We start from the raw sequence: 21,461 nt of genomic DNA on the forward strand, positions 1-21,461 counted from the left end.
AAACTATTTTGTAGCACATGCTTATTATATGGGCAAGGGCGATTTTACCTTAGGTTTCTTAAACAAATTATAATAAAAATTTGCTCCAGCTCTTGCTGAAAGGTAAATAAAAGCTCTGTGTACATTTTTAGCGCATAATTTCAAAAATGCCCAATTTTGAGTTGTGACGCTTTTGAAGACGGTGTGTGACATGTGTCGCTACTCGCTTGAGTGCTGACCCATGCGCCTACTAACGTAACATTTTTTGGCGGAAGTAAGTTTTAATTTTTTTTTAAGTTTGAAGTCGAAATTATGTTTTTCTTTTTTTTAAATTAACGACAATAGAGTACTTTAATATTTTTCTTAATAAACACTTCCTTTTTTATTTTGAAAATGCGCCTATTTAAGGGTTAAATCTGGCACTTGTTGCCGGAATTCAAGCAATGGCAAAGCTTTATGTTGCATTTCCAGTGCCTATCTTCTTTTAATTCCAAAAACTTCAACTCTTCTTCGCTTTTCTTAAAAAGGAGTATTGCAAATTCATCCTAAATTATGTTACATAACGGGGAGTTTATGAAGTATGCAAACGTACATTTCGTCGATGTTTTTGTAAAACCGCCCTTGGCCCAATTGCAAAACCGTCTATCTTACGACACTCAAATTTTGCAGGAGAGCGAAAAAAACGGTTTATTCTTTGAAGTCATTGCCTTGATAGGCGGTATTTTGCTCTAGCTATTATTTTACAAATCTGTTGTTTTAATAACGATTTAACGACTTTTATGCGTAAATCTCGATGCCTGGAGTTCAGGGTTACCAAATCTCATTTTTGCCACAAAGGCGGTTTCGCAACTGGTCGATGGGCGGTTTTGCAGAAACATCGACGGTTTGTATACTTTTAAAGCGGCAAATATTTTCAAAATCTGCTTTTAAATCAGGTGCAATATTTTTTCCTAGCCTTGGAAAATGATGAAATATTATTTTTTTGAGATGATGAATAAAAAATAGTAGTTTAGCTTCAAAACTTTAAATAATTTGCAACAAATCAAACACATTTTCTCCTTGTAGAGACAAATTCAAGTTTTGAAAATGTTCCATCACATCGGCAAAGAACATTAAGTCAGAAAGTCAACTTTCATTATCCAGTTGCGATCCCAATTTGCGTATGTGTACATAAAAAGAATAAAATAAAAAAGCGATACTATGGAAAAGAATGTCCAGCAAAGAAATATGTATGTATTTTAAAAAGTAAAAAAGAACCAAAATGTTATAAGCAAAGAGAAAGTAAAAAGAGCCGCACTTTGCTAAGCAAAGAGCCGCATTTGGCTCAAAGAGTTGCGTTTGCCCACCGTTGTTATATAAGGACAACTTGCTGCTTCAGCAATTGGTGGTTGGTGATTGGAAAGGTTTTCTTGTAGATAAAAGTAAGTAAACAAACGTTAACAAAAATTTTGCTATATGGCCACGCTGCTCTAGAAGTAGTAGCAGGTACGACAAAAAGGGGTATAAAAAATGCAGGGTGCCCTTTTTTATAGTTTAATAATCCGTTTGAATTGAAATCGTAGCATTTACTTTTCTCGAGATATGTATCTTCATTTATATTTTTTCATTTTGTCGTGTTCGATCAGACCAAAAGCGTGCATTCAAGTTTTATACGAAAGGATCCTTTATCATTGGGAATATGTTACAAATGTACGTTATAATAAGGTATCTATATATATATATAATAATGGCCGTTTTCTTTGTTCGTAGTTAACTCCAAAAACTAATGCATAGATTTTAGTCAAATTTTCAGAGTTTATACCTTGCATATATGGTCCTATTATAGGCTACCAGAAAACTCGGTAGGTGGCGCTGGGGTCGAGTTACCCTGCAGGGAGTGACGTTAGCTTATACCTAACTTTAGTCTGTTTACGCGAACACTAGTGCTAACTATTAACTGTGTATTTTGTTCGAAAAAAGCTAACTACTTTTGTGGGGCGATGGCCGCAAAAAAGTCAGACCTGGATACCTCTGCATTACATGTCAACTAACTTGTAACTAACTACTTTTGGACATAAAATATCAATAAGAAAAACAAAATATTTTTTTGTTTTTTTACTTTTTTATTTACTTATTTATTTACTTTATTTTATTACATTTCATATTTGTTTACATATTCTGCTCTGGGTGGCCCCATATTCGAAAACCGTCAGACATAACTTCAAAATGATAGTATAAAATTTCGATCTTCCTTTTATTTGTCCTGAATATGAAAGAGAATCTGCGAAGTTCAGAAAAAAGTGTATTGAAAGTAATTTTTGTATGAGGATATTTAATAGAAACTTGTAAAGAAAACCAACTCCCGATTGCGTCTGCATGACTCCTGCACGACTTTACAATTCACTTTAAGTTGGTTTTGTCATAGCTAATTAAAAGTGAGGTATTAATCGAAATCTCGCCAAAAAGCTAACTATAAGTTGGTTAGTTTTAACAATTGATAATTTTTCACTGCAGGGTATTTATAAAAATCGTATTTACGAACCGATTTCTTTTAAATTCAAAAGTAAGCTACCAGCATGGTGGCAAACACGTTTAGGAGGCAAACAAGTCGCAGGAGTCGAGTTATTTATAAAAGTCGTATTTTTGAACCGATTTCTTTCAAATTCAAAAGGTATAGTTTCAGCATAATGGAAAATACGGTTACCAAAAACGGAGCTGCTAGGTGGCGCGGGAAGCGATTTATTTATAAAAGTTGTATTTATGAACCGATTTCGTAAGCATGATGAAAAAAGCACTTGCGAAAAACGGACCCGCTAGGTGGTGCTGGAGTTGAGTTATTTATAAAAGCCGCATTTATGAACCAATTTTGTTAATACACATACGAAACGTTTATTACTTTCATAATGATTTTTGTCATTCGAAACACATTCAACCTTATCAAGAGTTTCATCTTCCCTGAACCGGTTCACTTTTCGCTTTTGGTTTCCATGTCTTACTATGGGGGGGGAATCAAAATTTTCGCGTGAATTTTTTTTCGGGCGAAACTCAGGATTCGGAATATTACATACAATCATCAGCGTAGCCAGAATGAAATTTAAGGGGGGGGGGGGGGGGGGGGGGGGGGGGGGGGTTGGGTATTCGACCCTATTAAGATGGCATTTCAGGGTACTATTTTATATATATATAAGGAAAATTTGAAAGTTAGGGGGGCTCGAGCACCCCCCTGCCCCTACCTGGCTACGCCCATGCATACAATGATGGCCATTTACGTTTTCCGGACTAAACTCAAAAACCACTCAATAGAGCCCAGTCAAATTGTCGAAGGTCCTATTATAGGCTACTAGAAAACACGCTGGTGGCGCTGGGGTAGAGTTACTTATAAAAGTCGTATTTATTAACAGATTTCGTTCAAATTCGCAGCGTGACTACCTGTATTATGAAAAATCCGTATTTTTTATAAAATCTGATTGGAATTCATAATTCGTATTCATTTCATGACAAGCAAAGGTTTTGCAGAAAAGGGACCCAATGGATGACGCTGCACCCGAAACATATAGAAACCCCCACGGGGTTTGTTTATCTTAGACGAATTTACTTTTCAGATGGCTAAATCAAGGATGCGATTAAGTATGCATATAAAGACCGTAACACTGTGTAAGCGTGATCTTGCATCTACCTCCGATTGACGAAGTTTCTCGAGGCGGTCGTTATTACAGCAGTAAGACTCAAAGAAACCAATTCATAAATATTAAGACGAATTATAAAAGTGGCGAATTGACAAGGAAAGATTCGACCACATCTGTCCAAGAAGGAACACGGTAGGTATATCAATGGCTTCATTTGAACGATATTCATGAGATCACATGACTCATTTAGCCAATTTGCGCGAAAACTTTTCATCCTGTGGGGCAGCGAGGATTCTTGGCCTTCCTATAATTGAAAACGCTCATCCGTGCTCTTGAGTTTCCGTATAAGGATTTTTATTGGCTTACATGGTACACCGGACCAATGCCGAAGTTGCAGGGCCATAGAAGAATATTGCGCACGCTTGGCAGAGATCTCAGAGGTGGTAATAGGACCATAGGTAAAACGCATTACATCGAAAGGGATTAGTATTCCATATGGAATCACAGCGCTACTATTCTTGGCATATGTGTGAGGAGGATTCCGTTTTTTAGTCGTTTCAATTTAAACTAAAAATGTTTACTTTATAGACTGCTTTTGCTTTTAAACGCTATTTTTGAATTGTCCAACGCAAAAGATCTTATTAGGCGCTGCTAAGCAAACGGGCATTTGCTAGTGTTAACATATTGCGAATGACTTTTTATATTTCATTCATGTATACATACGAGTGCTGTGTAATGATTGAATCAATTGAGTGTGCATTCTTATTTTATTAATTTCAAAAATGTGATTGTTTGATTTAAAAAATTAAACAACCACTCTTGAGATTTGTTACAAATTGTAAACACAAAATATGTAGTGTGTTATGGAATGGTTGACACCCATTCACATAGAGAATGTGAATGCAAAAAAAAACTCAATCATGTATGATTGTACGCTTATGTGAATGCAATCTGTCATTATCATTCAGTACTAATACTATTTGTTGTATCAGGGTTGAGATTTTTGTACTGAAAATGTGAAACCAGAAGATTGCCATCTCCCTTAAAAGAAGTAAACAAATAAATATTTGGTGCTAAAATATTTTTCTAAGTTTTTGGCCGAGCTTCTCCTCAAACTTGAGGCATGAGTTTGTTGTTGTGGCGCAATTGGAGACACCTATGTACATATTTAAGGCTGACTCCGAAGGCCAAATGATTTTATAAGAAGAGTTTTCAAGGCAGAAATATACTCGAAGGTTTGCCATTGTGTGTCGAAGGACGACTGCTATTTTTGATTGTGATCTGACCAGGGATTTAACCATGGTTCTATGGAGTGGAAATACGCACAAGTAATCACTCTGCTACGGCGGCCGCCGTAAGTACATGCTATACATATGTATGTACATATATTCGATTATTTGTTCTCAAAATCATGCATCAATGCATGAAAACTATAGTATGCTTGCAAACAATTATTAACGTTTTGTGATAAACAGTTTTACAAATGTATTTGCACTTCAAATTTGTGTTTTAATAAAGTGTTAATTAAATAAATTATTATTTTAATAAATAGATGTAAAGATATTTATACTTGGCAACTCTTGGACTTTTCTTCATTTGTAGCAAATGACAGATGTAAAAAAAAAAATAATAATTGTAATTTTAAAAATTTCAAGCAAACGGACGTTCTTTACAAAAAAATGTAGTTAGGGATCGAACTGCGCATATTTTTTTCCAATACCAAGTGCCCCCAAGAAGTGTTAAACCACTAAATAGCTTAAAAAACGCTTTCAAAAATTCGAAACGAGATTGAAGTGCAGTGTTCAATTGTGATCGAAATTGCAGGCAAAATTTGTGCGTGTGTAATTAATGTTTTAATTATTTGAAGAAATGTTGCCCCTTGGCATTAAAAATAAGCAAACCAAGACCCCCGCTTCCCACTGGTGGTTACATAATACTTGAATAGCCATATATGTAATATTTCTATATTGGCAGTAAGCTAACTTCTCAATGTGTTAGCACTCCGAAATCTAAGCGAGACACCCTGCAAAAAATTGTGCGACTAATCTCTAAAGAGAGTATTCCGAGATTACTCTCAATCGGGTACAATTGGGCATTAATTAGTCCCAACTAGTCTCATACGGGTACTAATGGAGGTCAATTAGTCTCGACTCATCCCTTGTGGGTATAATTGGATATCAATTAGTCCCCAACACATCTCTAACGGGTACTATTAACGATTTAATGATATGTACGCTCTTAGTCAATGAAATTTCATGTGCGGCGTTGGCACACAGAGAGAGTATTCGCCTAATAAAACTGAGCACCCCGGTTCGAATCTCAGCTGGCGAAAATTTTTATTTTTATTTTTTAAAAGTGACTAGGCGCTTTTTATACCCTTCGGGTATAAATGTGAACAATTAGTCTCTTCATAGGACATGCCCGAACAAAAGCGATCAGTTCATTCCATATAAAGAGATCAAAAGTGGTATTAGTCGCATGCTCCTTTGCGATTGCTCCCGGAGTCATCCCGGATTAGTCCCATTTTTTGCAGGGTACGTACTTAGTCAATGAAATTTCATGTGCGGTGTTGGCACACGGAGAGAGTATTCGCCTAACAAAACTGAGCACATGGGTTCGAATCTCAGCTGGTGCAAATTTTTATTTTTATTTTTTAAAATTGACTAGTCGCTTTTCATACCCGTTCGGGTATAAAGGTGAACAATTAGTCTCTTCATAGGACATGCTCGAACAAAAGCGATCAGTTCATTCCATAAAGAGATCAAAAGTTGTATTAGTCGCATGCTCCTTTGCGATTGCTCCCGGATTCATCCCGGATTAGCCCCATTTTTTGCAGGGTTTTCTTTCGTACGTGTTTATTGATATATCTGTACTGTAGTGTTTTCGGACGGTACTAGCTCTTACTGCCAATATAGGAGTATTACATATATGTGAATAGCCCCTTAACATGTGCTTGGTTTGTGCACGCACGGCCAGTTAAACAGGCATGTTTGAATCGATTTCCTTCATCATTCACAGCAATTTGATGTGCATTTTTATTGTTATGTGTTGCAAACATTTTAGGAACTAAATAGGTTCTAAAATTTCTGTACATAAGCGCACTTATTTTTAACAGTTTCCAGTTTATGTAATATTAATCAAAACAGCTTTTATTTATTTTATGTATTATGTGATTTCTGCAAGCGTCGAATACAAAGAAGGGCTGTGACTGGGTTTATATAATTTGAAATTGTATTGATGATTACTAATAATAATAGAAAGGCGCTTACATATCGATGGGCGTCTGCAATATCGACACAACTCAAAATTTCATATATTTCAGTAGAGCCAATTAAAGATTTTTTGTTTCGTAATTTAGCAATAATATGTCTTGGAAAGTAATTATTCCGGATTATTTGCAGTCATACTGTACGCTTTAAAATTATGTCTTTTTCTAAACCTGAAATTTTGAATTGTGCCGTTATTGCAGAGGACCATCGACATATGTTAGTGTTTGGCCGAGCTACTCCTCCGATTGTGGCATGCGCCTTGATGTTGTCGCACAAAGGGGAAGGACCTACAGTTTTACACCGACTCTTGCCGGGGGCCGACCACTATTACAAAAAACATTTTCTTTTTTTATGTTGGCCGGAACTGGGCTCGAACCCTGACCCTGCGGAATGGTAGTGCGCATTTCTAACCACTACACCACAGCGATCGCTTAATTAATTTTAATCAATAATCGCGATTAACCATTTATTCGTTAATTTTTAATCATTCATAGACTAACACTTTCACGACAATACTCGCATAAGATAGTCTCAAATTTTCACAAAAGAGAAAAGTAATTTTATTCAAAACTTTGGAATGACGTCTTGACTGAACTTACTAATTCGGAATTTCTACTATTATTTATAGAGTAGGCTATTCATAAAGTCTGGGTAATGAAATAAAAATTTTTCTATTATATGTTCCATAAATATTAGGAGACTTTTATTGTTTAATTTATTTTTTTGCACATAAACTTGTATCTTGAACTTCTTTTTCCAAAAAGTGAGGATGTCAAAATTTTAATAGATATCGGATGTACAGAAATTTTCTAAAAACGTCTCTTAATAGATTAGTTCATGAAAATTATTCCAAAGAAAACTTAAAATTGATAAAAAAACTTAACTAAATTTAACTAATTTATATTAGAAGTTTTAAGTTTATCCCACTGTAATGCCGAATTTCCACTAGGCATTGAAATGACGAAAAATTAACGCCATTTAAAAAAATGCCATGTGGAAATGAGCTTAATGACAATTTTTTTAATGTAATGACACGATTATTTTGTAATGCCCGACTTTGTCATTTGTCATTTTTGCCATTTAATGCCTAGTGGAAATCCAGCATAAGTGTGAAATCAGTTGCTATGTGTTTCCATGATACAAAAAATCACCTCACAATTAAGCATTTTGTAAAATTTCATGCTACCATACGCAGTACCTAAAATTCTTCAAATTTTATTATTAATTTTTCGTTTGTTTAAAAACATTTTATTCTTAGAATCGAAATTTTACCAAGCAAAATGACTTTTGTTTTTTAAATAAATGAGGCTAATGCTCAATAAGTTGATAATTGTTGTTCTCATTTGCATACTTCACACCAACTCCAATATTGAACAGTGAAATATATTTTAATTTTACCCAAATAAACAACGATATAGTTTAATGGTCAAGCACATATGGAGGATTCACAAGAGGTGTTAAGTGTCGTAATGAGTTAAAGTCTTAAAATTTTCAAACGTAAAATAACATCTAATACTCCTTTAGGCGTTTTTAACATAACCAAAATGTTTTAAAACTAGTAGGAAATATATTATTGGCTCTAATTATACCCAACGAATCTTTCAAATCGCTTTTAACCGAATTTTTATAATTGAGCAATTGTCAAAAATCTGCCATTTAATCAAAAAGTTGTTTACTAGGGTGTCTTTGAACTAACGATTGGTACTGAATTAAAGAATGCACACATATAAAAGATTCTAGCCTTTTCAATACTCATTCAGTGTTAAACCTTTTTTGATTTGGCATTGGTTTTTTCAATCTTGCTATGAATATTTTGATGTGTGAATTCATAACTGCCTTGAGTGAATGGAAAATTTAAAAAATATAAACCTCAATCTTAAGCGAGGAATAAGTAATAAAAACTGAATAGAAAAAATTGTTAATTTAAAATTGAAAATGATTTCACACTTACACAGCTCTAGCATGTACTAAGATTTTAGATCTCGTTTTCGATATTTTATTCTTTTGAACCATTGGAAATGAGGCATATTGGCGTATTTATTTTCAGAAACAATTTCAAATAAATAACAGTAATTTTGTTTACTTGTCGGGTATAACTTTTTAAAGGGATATATTTTGGATTCTTGGCTATAAATTTTCTGTCCGCATATGAATGCCTTCTTCCGATATATATCAATATATTGAAAATCGATTTTTAAAGGCTAATCATAAAGAGAGTTGGTGCTCGCATTATTAAAAATCTGTAAGTGTGATCGAGGATTTGGTGGAACAAATGAAATAAATCGCTAGTTTTCTATTTTTTTCATCTGCAAAAATAACTTAAATATATAAACAAACGAATGCAAAAAGGTCTTCGCGATAGTCATGTCTTCGTCGGAGCTGAGTACCGAGATTTAGAGCCAATTTACACGACGACGTTTCACCCTGCGATTTTGGCACGTTCTCTTTTAAAAAAGTCTTCGAAAATCCTCGTGCATTTACACGATGACTTTCTCTTTGCGCCGTTTCTTGCGTGTTTTTGACATTTAGGTGTAAAATCTTCTTTGGTCAACTCTTTCGTCCTCATTTTTAAAGCGAAGCGAATCGCGAACTCAAAGAAAAAATACGAAAAAGTGAACTCGATAAAAGCGAAACGCCAAAAAAAAACCTCGATTTCGCTCACCGTGCGTGCTTGCCTACCCCGCTGACTTCGCTACACTTCTTGCCTACAAGCTCGACACGCATAACTTTCCACCCAGGGTTAAAAGTCATCGTGTAAATTGGCTCTTGCTGAAGTATGTGTGCTGAAATTGTAGAGCCCTCGGAAGATGCTTTCAAGGACTATGAAAGTGGACAATAATACTCTCTACCCAGCTTCGACGGTGTTTGGCACACTGTTCCGCATTATTTGCCTTGTATTTTTAAGTTATTTATTTAATTGAAATTCAAGAAGCATCAACATTTTGACAACTAAAAATTCTGCATTATTAGAGTGCAAGAGCCAATCTGAAAACACGGAGCGCTTTTTCTGAAAATCTTTCTTGCATAATACATATCGCTAGCTTAGAGTGCAAAGCTGCTAAGTCCTTTTTTAATTTTGCAGGAGAGAAAAAACTTTTTATGTGTAGCCATTTTCTTCAAGTATTTCGCAAATCTTTGAATACAAGAATTTGCGTGTTTAAAGCAAAGCAAAACTCCATACGAATAAGAAGGATTGGACAACATCCATGCTCCTATAATTGTTAAACTTGACTCGGCTGAGCATCGATCTATGCTGTTCAAATCACTGGCTAAGTTCAGCAAAGAGCACAAAAGGTCTCTTATGCTTCGCGATATTGGGTACAATAGGTTCATTCCTTATCTTTTTGGACTAATCTGAAAAGTGTCAAAATGCCAGAGCGTAAGCAAAATGCGCTCACTAAAAGAGAATAACAGGAAAAGTAAAGGAACGCCAAAAATCAAACCAAAGAATGGCAACAACAAAACTAACGTCAAATATGAATGGAAATGTATGTACAAAACACATTCACACAAGCACAAGCACAATAAACACTTACTATATCAATTATTTTTAGCCTCCTTCCAATTTCAATTAACTTTTTTTTACTTTTTAGATTGTTCTCACTTTTTGTATATTCTTTAATTTCCGTTAATTTAAATTCAGTTGAGTTTGACACTTTTCAGGATTTTGCCAAAAAAAATTCTTCTGACTAAATCTGACTACTTCGGACTGAAGAGAGTCACTCTCACTGAGTGTTGCTCTCTCATTTTTGCTGTCATTTTCGAGTTAAGGAACGCTTTTTGGACTAAATCTGACTACTTCGGACTTTTTCTGACTATTTCTGGGAGATAAGGAACGCAACTAATATTGATGGAAAATTATTTGTTTACGAATGTTTAACGAAAGGCAACCGCGAATTAATGCACTCTGCAATATTAATGAAAACGCAAAAGAGGTTAGCGGCGGCGTTTTCAATACGATGGAATGTGTATGTCCGAGTTGACCCGACGAGTGTAGCTGTGCGAGTGATCAATATGGAAACATTAGAGCGTACTGTGGCTGCTGCTAAATAATATATCTATATATTAATACGCTAACATAAATTTTGTCTCCGCTCGTTTGGCGATTCTACCGAAGCGATTTCAAAACCAAGAACACCGTTGGAAAGGCATTTTTCCGTAGATGAGCAGAGTTTTTATGGTTTCACAATTGGTTGAAAATTACGGCCTAAACCGTCGTTTAAACATTTCCGATTTGTGTATAGATGTTGCTGCAACATGTTCAATTTGACATGTTTCGCATGTTGTTTCACTTCACATTCGAAATTAAGCTTTGAAATAATGATAAATATGATGATGAAGAAATAAATGATAACGATGAAGTCAAAAAAAAAGAAGGCAAAAGTGAAGATAAAGACGAAAATGGAGACAATGATGGATAAATAAGAATTAGGGTAACTGAAAGGGTAAGAACATGTCTTGAATTTATGAAGTGAAACTTCTTTAGCGGCAGTTGGTTGGTTGGGAGTAAATTGTCAAATTCAAGGGGAATAATGCACATGGAAATAGTTCTCAGCGGTTTAGCGGTTTGAGAATAAAAACAAAAACAAGGATGCCTAGAGGTACAGGCAAAACCGCAGATCAAAGTAAATTTAAACACTTTAAGGTAAAGGTGAAGAGGAATATGCAAAAATAAAGATAAAAATGAAGATCGATATTGTTATCGATATAAAACTCGATATTTTTATCGATATAATAATCGATATTGCTATCGATAAAATAATCGATATTGTTATCGATACAATAATGGATATTGTTATCGGTATAATAATCGATTAAATAATTGATTTTGTTATCGATTTAGTCATTTATATTGTTAACGATATGTACAATAATCGATACTGATGATTGTTATATTTATCGAGAAATTAATCGATTTTCCAATCGTTGTATTGTTCTATATGTTTTTGGATATTGTTATCGGTATTTTTATCGACACAGTTATCAACAGGGTTATCGATACAGTAATCGGAACATGGAATGTGACAAATACCAAGGTAAAGTTACCGATTTCAAAACCAAAAACGCCGTTGGAAAGGTCATTTTCTGTAGGTGAGGAGAGTTTTTATAGTTTCGAAATTGGTTGAAAATCGTCGTTTAAAAATTTCCATATTTGTGTATGGTTGTTTTTGCAACCTGTTCAATTTAAGCTGTTTCGCATTTTGTTTTACTTCGTATTTGAAAATAAACTTTGAAATAAAGATAAATATGAAGATGAAGAAACAAGTGAGAACGATGAAGACAAAAAAAGGCAAAAGTGAAGATAAAGACGAAAATTGAGATAAAGGCGAAAATGGAGACAATGAGAAATACATAAGAATTAGGTTAAAAGATAGCAATCGAAATAAAATCAGCCATAAAGGTTACTGAAATTTATCGAATCATCGAAGTTTATAATTATCGAAATTTATCCATGCTTATTAAGTTATCGCAACGTATCGAATTATTCAAACTGATCAATGTTTACTGAGTTGTCGAATTTTATAGACACAGAAACTTACCACTGTCCAACTGTCCAAATTTACGAATAGTTATCAAGCTATAACGTGTGGGATTAACGAAATTTGTCAAGTTAACGAAATGTATCAAGTTATCGATATTTATTGAATTATCATTATTTATAGACTTAACTAAATATATCGAGGTGTCGTAATGCATGGACTTCTTTCAACTTCAGATTTATCGATAATTATTGATCTACTGAAATTGGTTGGTTCAACAAAGCAAAGTTTATGGAATTTTCAAAATATATCCATTTATCGAAATTTCAAGGTTATATAAGCTTATCGATTTATCACTTCTTATCGAATTTAATTGTCTTAACAGAGTGTAGCGAGTTTTCAAAATGTTTAGATAGTTTTCGAAAAATGTGGAGATGTCAAAAGTAAATATTTATAAAGGTGTCCAAAGTTTTTACATTTTTGAGTTATCGAAATTTATCGAGCCATCGAACTTCACAGTTATCGAAATTGGTCGAGTTACCGAATTTTGTTGAGTTATCGAATTTTAGTGTTCTTGAAATTTATCGAACTATCGATATGTATCAAATCATCGAAATTTATCGATAAACTTGAATGTATCGGGTCAATGCCAAGTCCTGCCGAAGTCCTCCAAACACCTTCTCAGATAAAGAAAAAAAATTGTTACGTTTTAGCAGACGATTTTCCGGATAGTTAATTTGTACCGTATAAGTATGGCTACGTGTTAAGTTAGAAAACTTCTCCAAGGCTTCTAAAACTAGAAAAACTGTCGAATTTCGACAGTAACTGGCACTCTAGTTAAGTATAATTACATTGTATATACATATATATGTATATAATCTTATGCTAGCGATCATGAGTTTGTACTTCTTATTCTCTTCCTTGCGTTCTCTGTGCTACTGCAATTCCTTCTTTTACCTATCATACTTTTATTACTCTTCTATCTCTTGTGTGTTGTATGTGATTAGCCAACGTAAAGCATTGAATGGTTTGTTGTTATATAGTGCCATTACTTCTCAAACTTAAACATCATTTTGGTTTTAGTGATACCAGTGTAAAATTTTTACGATGCTATTTGAGTGATCGTTTTCAGCAAGTTCAATGCAGTAAAAAGATCTCCTCTTTGAGTAGAATACCCGCAGGTGTACCTCAGGGCTCTATTCTCGGGCCTCTATTATTCAGCTTGTTTGTGAATGACATTGTGCATTGCTGTCAAAATACAAAAATGCATCTTTATGCTGACGACACTCAAATATACCTTTCTAAACCGACTCATCTTCTGAGAGACCTGATAAAGTATATTAACGATGATCTCAACCGCATTTACGAATGGACGAAGGAAAACAGGCTGTATTTAAATGCTTCTAAAACGAAGGCACTACCGATTTCTAGTCTCCGCTACAACCTAAGTGACATCACACCTATTGTTTTAAATAACGAAAACATTGAGTATGAAACTGTTGTCAAAAACCTGGGATTTAAACTAAATAGCAGACTTAATTGCTCTGATCATGTAAACTAGACTATAGGAAAAATATATAATGTTCTTAGACCACTTTGGTTCTCAGCTGCATATCTGTCTCAAGATGTAAAATTAAATATTGTTAAAACGTTGATTGTTCCATTAATTACCTATGGGGAAGTGGTTTATGGCAGCATGGATTTTGACTCCCGGAGAAAGCTACAGCTCGCCATAAATTATGCGGCTAGATACGTTTATTTAAAAAGAAACTATGACCATATATCCTCCTTCTCGAGAAATATTCTGGGCTGTGATCTCGCCACATACCTTAGTTTTCGAAATCTTCTGTTTTTGAACAAGTTGGTAAACTCCCGTACTCTGATGTATATATTTACGAAGTTAAAATTTGCCGTATCTACTCGTACCTGCAACCTCATTATCCCTTTACACAAGTCAAGGGTCTCATCCCGCATGTTCTTTGTTAGTGCAGTGGTGCTGTGGAATGCACTACCTAGCTACAAAAATGTTAAAACAGCCTCATTGCTTTAAGTTGGGCCTCCTCGAACATTTTCATATTTCATCTCTCACTATTGATTAATCTAACTAACTCTATAAGTTATATAATGAAAATAACTTAACCTTATCCTTATGGTGCCCTTACTTAAAAATCACCCTTAAAATAATATTAGATTTTAAGATATTCACAAAATAAATATGTATTGATAATAAAAAATGTATGTGCAGGCAAAAGACTTAGTCTTAATTTGTACAACTTATGAATAAATAAATAAAATGAAATGAAAATGATCTATGTTAAAAGATTTCGTGATATAGCCATAGCCACCCTCCGTATCCGCCACTGCCCCGCTGCATCCCCTTTTCGTTAATTCAAAATCAATTTAGGTGAGGATCTAGTTATTATCATACTGGATCGTTTTCGGCGGTAAAAGACTAGTACTGAGCTCAAAATTCGATTGAATAGTTTTTCCCTACAGGGTATTTGTTAATACTTTTTGTTTTAGTGTTTGATTCATACTTACGTTACTAAAGCTCTTGAAAAGACAATACCAGCGCGTTGGAAGGGGAACGGAAACCATTCCGAATCTTCGTGAAAAGCAAAATGATGTCTTACATTCGCCTGATGCTCATAGAGCGAGTGACTTAAACAAGTATACTAGAATATTTAAAATGGAAATAAATATTAAAATGAGTTGTCTTTACAAAATTTTTTGTACATAGATACATATATGTATGTATATTAGACTGCATCACTCCCCATACAAAAAAAAAATCGGTACTGTTTTTCCATTGGAATTATAAAATCTATTATATTTTGAGACTTCCTCCAAAATATTTCGGAAAAATATCAAGATTTAAGCGAGCTGGACCGATTTGAAAATACCTCCAAAAATAGAGTTTTTTATGAATAAAAATAGTTTCTTAAAGATGTTTTTTGAAAAAACCCTTCAAATGACAAAATGGGTTAAGCTTAAAAAATTTACATAAAAATAAAAAAAAAGTTTGAACGGAATCGCTATAATGAGATTTTTGATGCTGTTTTTTTAACTTTTTTCAAAGATTGGTATAGGAAAAACTTGAATAACTTGTACCTAAACTCTTCAGATTTAGACTTGTGAGGTATCATTGGAAAGGTATTTTCTCACCCTTTTTATTTCTTTGCTAATAAACTCATTCAATGGATGAAAGAGAAAGGTAGGATGAACGAACATCATTCAAAGTTGAATTAAGATGAGTTCGTATTTGAAAAAAAAAAAATAAAAATTGGGACACGAATGACTTTTTTTGCACATAAATAAGAATAGTGGGAAAATACCTTTCTACCGAAATCCCATAAATCTAAATCAGAATAGTTCTGGCCCAGTTATTTAAGTTTTTCGTAAAGCAATCTTTGAAAAAAATTTGAAAACAGCATCAAAAATCTCATTATTACGATTCCGTTGAAAAGATTTTTGAATATTTTTATACAGATTTTTTAAGCCTAATCTGTTTTGTCATCTGAGGGGACTTTTTTCAAAAAGTTCTTTAAGAAACTATTTTTATTAATAAAAAAACTCCATTTTTGGAGGTATTTTCAAATCGGTGCAGCTCGCTTAAATCTTAATATTTTTCCGAAATATTTTGGTGGACTTCTTAAAATATAATAAATTTTGTGAACCCGGCGGAAAAACCGCAACTTTTTTTGGTGATGCAGTCTAATGTATATGTATTCATGCTGTAAATTGGAGCATCATAAATGCTTCCTTAACCCTAAGATGGGCAATTGGACCTAAGTAGGCCTATTTTGAGTTTAAATATTCAAATCTCCCTCGTTTTTTGAGAAATCGTTCTAAAACTCTATGATTTCTTGCTGCACTGCTTTATGCACATAATAACCGAAAATTAATTAGGCACAGCGGGCAGAACATAAATTTCCTTTTACCGTATCAACATCGAAAGATGCCTAAATTGTATGTTGGGATGCAAGCTCAGATAAAATCGTGTTCTGATGTGCTCCTATATATTATGAATCATAGTAGGCGTTATGGTAGGTATTACTACTGTCATTGTGGGCGTGGTCGCTATATAATAACGGATATTACACATGTGTTCTTACTTAATCAACATGGTAGCACTCTAAAACCAAGAAGCAAGGCGAATTTATACAAGGTGGTGTTAATGGTGAATTTAGATATTCGCCGCGGTACTTCTTAATGTCAAAATGATGTCTTTGTTGTAACATGAAGTCGCCTGACTTACAACAAACACATTATTTTGACATTCAGAAGTACTGCAGCGAAAATCTAAATTCGCCAGTAACACCACCTTGTATAAATTCTCCTTGCCAAGAAGAATATTGGATATCAGCGGCGAAATAGCTGGCAATAACATCTTGTACATTTACACTTTTGGTCAGCCGATTAAGTTAAGTGATATTTTGACCAGTTTTGGCTACTTTTCTTTTGTCTACTTAATTTTTTATAATTTTTTGTAAAAGTGTGGTACATTACAAACCCAGCACCACATAAATCCACATTTAAAACTTCGTACAGAAATTATCAAAATTCAACAAACTTTAACAATTTCACTCAAAAATTTTAAACTTCTTATTCAGAATTTTTATACAAATTTTAGGTATGCAGATTTATAGCACATTGGCTAAGGTGCTAAGATAATTTTGGCTGACGGTGTATGCTCGACAATTTCTTTTATATGGAAGAAAATGCCTATCACTGTCAGCAAAAAAAAATATTATTAACAAGTAAGAAAGTCTAAGTTCGGGCGGAGCCGAACATTAAATACCCGGCGCAAGTATTAAATAAATATATGTTTTTCACCTTTCCGAAAGCTACCGCTACATTATAAGCCGGGGTGTATCAATTTTGAGTAAATTAGCTTCCTTAAATTTCGAAATATTGAAGTTTCAAGCATTTCTGTAGTTTACCGTTATATGAAAAGCGGCCGTAATTTTAGTCCGATTTCAATAATTTTCAACGCTTTGATTTTATGTGGCAAGCACAATAACCATACCGAGTTTGGTACAAATTGGTAGAACGGTTACCGATATACATATATGTGATAATAAGTGGGCGGTGCCACGCCCATTTTTCAAAATTTTACCATAAACGTATTTTTTGGTAAAGAATTGTTGCAAGCGTAAATTTTGAATAAATTAACTTTAATATTTACTGAATTATCGAAGATTTCGTATTTCTCTAAGATATACACATGTAACCATAAGTGGGCGTGGCTACGCCCATTTTCCAAAAATTTATAATTTTCTTATTTTTTGTCTGAAAATTATTGTAGATATCAATTTTGAGTGAATTATCTTTATTAGTTACTAAAATATCGCAGTTTTCGTATTTCTGGAAATCACCGTTATATGGGAAGTGGGCGTGGTTACAGTCCGATATCGCCCACTTTCAATACCAACCTACCTTGGATTAACAGAAACCTACATACCAAATTTCGTTGCGATATCTCAATTTTTGCTCGAGTTATCGTGTACAAGGACAGACGGACAGACGGACAGACGGACGGACAGACAGACATGGCTTAATCGATTTCTCTATTCATTCTGAACATTTATGTATACATTTATCTATATCTATCTCGATATGTAACGTAATGTGCCAGACACTTTTATACAAAATTTATAAACATTAAATAGAACAAGTAATTTTTAAGCAAAAAAACAAAACCGACTTCAATTCTCATATAAATATATATTCTCATATATATATATATATATATATATATATATATATATATATATATATATATATATATATATATATATATTTCATGATCCAACGATCAGATCTAAACCAGATTAGTATGGGACCACCTCTGGGACACTAACTTTCCGATGCAAAAGAAATATCGAAATCGGTTGACGTGGTCCAAAGTTATGCAGCAACATATATAGAAACAAGTAAGAAAGTCTAGGTTCGGGCGGAGCCGAACATTAAATACCCGGCGCAAGTATTAAATGTATGTTTTTTCACCTTTCCGAAAGCTACCTCTAGATGGTACGACCGGGTGTATCAATTTCGAATAAATTAGCGTCCTTAAATTTCGAGATATGCCAGTTTCAAGCATTTCTGAAATTTACCGTTATATGAAAAGCGGCCGTAATTTTAGTTCGATTTCAATAATTTTCAACGTTTTGCTTTTATGTGGCAAGGATAATAAAAAATACCGAGTTTGGTACAAAGTGGTATAACGGTTACCGATATACATATATGTGATCATAAGTGGGCGGTGCCGCGCCCATTTTCCAAAATTTAACCATAAACGTTTTTATTGGTAAAGAATTGTTGCAAGCATCAATTTTGAATAAATTAGCATTAATATTTTCTGAATTATCGAAGGTTTTGTATTTCTCTAAATTACCGTTATATGGGATGTGGGCGTGGTTATTGTCCTATTTTTAAAATTTTCGGCCATTTAGTATGCTGTATCAGGGCCAAAAAACTGTGCCAAGTTTGGAAGAAATTGGTGCAGCGGTTAGCAAGATATGCACATGTAACCATAAGTGGGCGTGGCTACGCCCATTTTCTAAAAATTTATAATATTCTTATTTTTCGTCTGAAATTTATTGTAAATATCAATTTTGAGTGTATTACCTTCAGGAGTTACTAAAATATCGCAGTTTCCGTATTTCTGAAAATTACCGTTATATGGGATGTGGGCGTGGTTATTGTCCGATTTTTAAATTTTTCGGCCATTTAGTATTCTAAATCAAGGTCAACAACTGTGCCAAGTTTGGAAGAAATTGGTGCAGCGTTTACCAAGATATACACATGTTACCATAAGTGGGCGTGGCTACGCCCATTTTCCAAAAATTTATAATATTCTTCTTTTTCGTCTGAAAGCTATTGTAAATATCAATTTTGAGTGAATTATCTTCAGTAGTTATTAAAATATCGCAGTTTTCGTATTTCTGGAAATTACCGTAATATGGGAAGTGGGCGTGGTTACTGTCCGATTTCGCCCATTTTCAATACTACCTTGGATCAACGGAAACCTACATACCAAGTTTCGTTGAGATATCTCAATTTTTGCTCGAGTTATCGTGTGCACGGATGGACGGACAGACGGACGGACAGACAGACATGGCTTAATCGACTTCTCTATTCATTCTGAGCATTTATGTATACATTTGTCTATATCTATCTCGATTCGTTTTGCTGTTACAAACAACCGTTATGTGAACAAAATTAATATACCCTTGTGCACAAGTGCGCTCGGGTATAAAAAAATATATATATTCCGATGAACTCATAACCTCCTCCTTTTTTTGGAAGTCGGTTAAAAATGGCCAAAACTGGTCAAAACGTTACTTAATTTAATCAGCTGACCACAAGTGCATAATGAAAGTTATACACACCAACACTTTACAACAGAGATGGGCATTTTTTTGATTTTCCAAACTTAATCCGGCTTAACTGCAGTTAATTCCCGAGTTGATCCGGACCAACACTGTCGTCTATTTGTGCTTTAACTGGGTTTAAAAATGCTGCTTGCTGCGACGTCGATACATGTATACTCAGTGTTCGGACTATACCACTTTTGTGGTAGATCAACCTCTTTTTTCGCTAAATTGCGTTTCTACCACATCTACCACCGTAAAAGTGTAAACAGAATCAAATCGCTGTGCGAATTTGGTCGGTCGGAGCGATGCCGCTGGGTGATGTTCGCCGCAACATTTCGCCCAGTAAATCAGAACAGAAACGAAACTCGTATCAATTGAATGACAAACAAAAAATATAATAAGTAATTTTTAAGCATAAAACAAAACCGACTTCAATTCTATATATATATATATCCAATGATCGGATCTAAAACAGATTAGTATGGGACCACCTCTGAGACACTACCTTTCCGAAAAATAATTATCGAAATCGCTTGACGTGGTCCAAAGTTATGCGGTGACATACATAAAAAAAAAGTAAAAATATTCCGACGAACTGATAACCTCCTACTTTTTTGGGAGTCGGTTAAAAATACAAAAGCGAAAAGATGAATCACCAAATTTTGCCATGCTGATTCTTGCTGAAAATTATCTGATAGAAAAATTAGGAAACAAAGCTACTTTTCCACTGAGAGCGGATTTTATGACCGGCGGCAGTGGCAAAATTAAAAATAAATCTATTCTTGCCGAATTTCGTCAGACGAACTTCGTCGTCGCTTTGGTTGTGGGCAATCTCATGTACTGCAGTGTGTTTTAATTTTGGCAGCGAACTTTCTTCCGACGAATTTCTCTGAGCGATTTGATTCTGTTTATACTTTAAGCCTTTTACAATTTTGCTCATTTTATAATGTGGATGATTTTATCATCCTTAATTTTCTGTTGATTTTGTGTAATATCGTGAATTAGACAATTGGCTCGAATTTTTGCATTCCATTTTGTAATTGATTCCTGTTTCTCTTCAACCTTGCCAAATTTGCTAGGTGCTAGGATCAGTGAATTGATGTAATTCAGCTGCGAAATCAATAGCTTTAGACGGGAGTGCACAAGATGGACCAATTTATGAATACGGGGCATTCCAACGTGACGGGTACGATATTTTAACTCGTTTAATGTACATAAGTCATTTCTCTTTGACCATTTATTGGAAAAGTCTCGAAATCTCAACACTTGAAACCAGATATCAGATTATTACGAAACTAATGGAGTATAAAACTTAATTACATACCTTACACAGAAAAATGACATTTTCCAAAGTGGCGGGTGAGACAACACCTCTCTGAGTTGATGGATTCGTTTCCCAATTTTAGACAAACTATAAATATTTCGTTCAAAGTGCCTTTCTCGTATGTATAAAGTTCTAAACACATTGAAATCGACGAGCTACGGGCCACAGCTTCTAATTTGTTATCCTCATTATCTTAACGCTTTGCCGATGAATTTGTATAAGTTTGACATAAAAGAAGAGGAACAACCTTATCTGTCGATGGACAAATAGAAATAGATCTAATCTGGCCACAACCACAGTCGTCGCGTAGCACAATGGGACTACTGCGGCTAAGAGTAGAAAAACGGGCTAGCGAATTCTGAAAAAGTAATTACGCACATAATAATAATAGATTGGCGCTTACACATATGTTAGTGTTTGGCCGA

The 21,461-nt window shown here is 34.3% G+C and overlaps 1 protein-coding gene across 1 annotated transcript in view; it reads right to left on the bottom strand.

The window, feature by feature from the left end:
* The window catches only part of LOC118751599, a gene marked incomplete at both ends in the record, with an annotated part of 54,661 nt that overhangs the window by 8,028 nt on the left and 25,172 nt on the right, over positions 1-21,461 (bottom strand). The window contains one exon of the mRNA XM_036486417.1: positions 14,875-15,008. Coding sequence (XP_036342310.1) covers positions 14,875-15,008 — 134 coding nt within the window. The remainder of the gene's footprint in view (positions 1-14,874; positions 15,009-21,461) is intronic.

This window comes from Rhagoletis pomonella, unplaced genomic scaffold, assembly GCF_013731165.1.
Source record: "Rhagoletis pomonella isolate Grant_MI unplaced genomic scaffold, Rhpom_1.0 Rhpom_scaffold_00833, whole genome shotgun sequence".
NCBI lineage: Eukaryota > Metazoa > Arthropoda > Insecta > Diptera > Tephritidae > Rhagoletis > Rhagoletis pomonella.